The following is a 1384-nucleotide window of genomic DNA, read 5'->3' as shown; positions in this document are numbered from 1 at the left end:
TGCCTCCGCGTACTTCACCAGTTTAATTTTTCTTTATCAATTTACACTTTGAACTCTCAGGCATTGCTGCCTTGTGCTTCCGTGGTGTGTTGATCTACGCGCCTGAACAGATCACTTCAGAACTCGCTCTGAGTTTCTTTTTTTTTCAACGTCAATATCGTGTTGTCGTACGCCCGCTACGCCAGTATGTTTCCGTCATGAAAACGATGACATTTCGTCTCTCGCGCAGTGTGGACATACACTAATAGGTGAGGATACCGCACAGCCATAGAGGATTTCTACAGGGTGGGGTGGAAGCAGGGAGTTACCCATTATTGAAGGAAGATGGAGATCGATTTAAAGATGTTGGTTGGGACTGCTGTCTTGTTATCGTTACCGGCACCTGTACACCTGATAAGGCAATGTCAACCGCACGACAAGGAACAAGACTCCCTGCTAACCAGCCTGACAATGTCCGTTCTTCTCCCTGGCTACCCTGTGCCCAGATTGCCCCCTAATCGATACTACCCTTTCTTCATGCAAATGGTCCGGCCGGCCACCGATATGGCATTACAGAGGTACTCGGAGATTTTACCAAATCACAACGTCACTGTCCTATACGGGAATACGCTTTGTGAATCGGGTATTGCACTCAATACTGCCTTGGTTGATTGGCTGGACCATGGAGCCGATGTGTTTATCGGACCGGCCTGCGAATACACGGCCAGTCAAGTCAGCCGATTTTTGGGGTTCCGGAATGTACCCATGGTGACTGGAGCGGCCATGGCGATGGGTTTCAGGAGAGACGGTGACCACCCTACGATAACCAGAACTCAGGCACCTTACAACAAAATGGGTGAGGCGGTCCGTGATTTCTTTGTGCAGTTTGCGTGGAATCACACGGTTATGGTCTACCGTAAGGAAGATGTGCCGATAAGTGATTGTAAGTTTGCGATGGGATCTATATACCGTGTCCTTCTTGAACATGGTTTTCAAACAACTCACGGAGATTTTGAGGAAGTAATTTTCAAAGACAGGGATTACATAACGATGCTTGAGGAAGAGGTCATGCCTAAAGCAAGAAGTAAGTTGCTCCTCCCCCTATCCCAATCCCCACGTTTGCTTTTCCTTCTCTTTCTCTTTTAATTGCGGTATAATCCACATTGCAATGAACCCACGAGCATTTTTAACGATCGTCCTTTTTTGGCGCCAAAGGGATGTACAAAATGTAGGCGCTAAGCACGAACATGCCATCTCCAGCATGCACGACTTGATTTCATTGAGAATAGCCTAAAAAGCTTTTGGCCTCCCACAATTTGATTTTAGGCCCCCTAATTATACCGAACATCCTTGCACTACCGGTTCATCATTTGCATAATTCAATAATTTGTTTTTAGCCGCGGAC

The 1384-nt window shown here is 46.8% G+C and overlaps 1 protein-coding gene across 1 annotated transcript; it reads left to right on the top strand.

Moving 5' to 3' along the window:
- The first annotated feature begins 342 nt into the window (after positions 1 to 342).
- LOC119720953 (atrial natriuretic peptide receptor 3-like) lies at positions 343 to 1125 on the top strand. Its single transcript, XM_038190820.1, has one exon. The coding sequence runs from the start codon at positions 343 to 345 to the stop codon at positions 1123 to 1125; it is 783 nt and encodes a 260-aa protein (XP_038046748.1).
- Positions 1126 to 1384: the final 259 nt, after the last annotated feature.

Source organism: Patiria miniata, unplaced genomic scaffold (assembly GCF_015706575.1).
Source record: "Patiria miniata isolate m_02_andy unplaced genomic scaffold, ASM1570657v1 HiC_scaffold_9, whole genome shotgun sequence".
NCBI classification, from domain to species: Eukaryota; Metazoa; Echinodermata; class Asteroidea; order Valvatida; family Asterinidae; genus Patiria; species Patiria miniata.
Note: the sequence above shows the minus strand (reverse complement) of the source record. Positions and strands in the feature narration are given on the sequence as shown.

What these genes read in the sequence shown, in the direction of transcription:
- LOC119720953 (XM_038190820.1), top strand. Translation starts at nt 343, where the DNA reads ATGTTGGTTGGGACTGCTGTCTTGTTATCGTTACCGGCACCTGTACAC.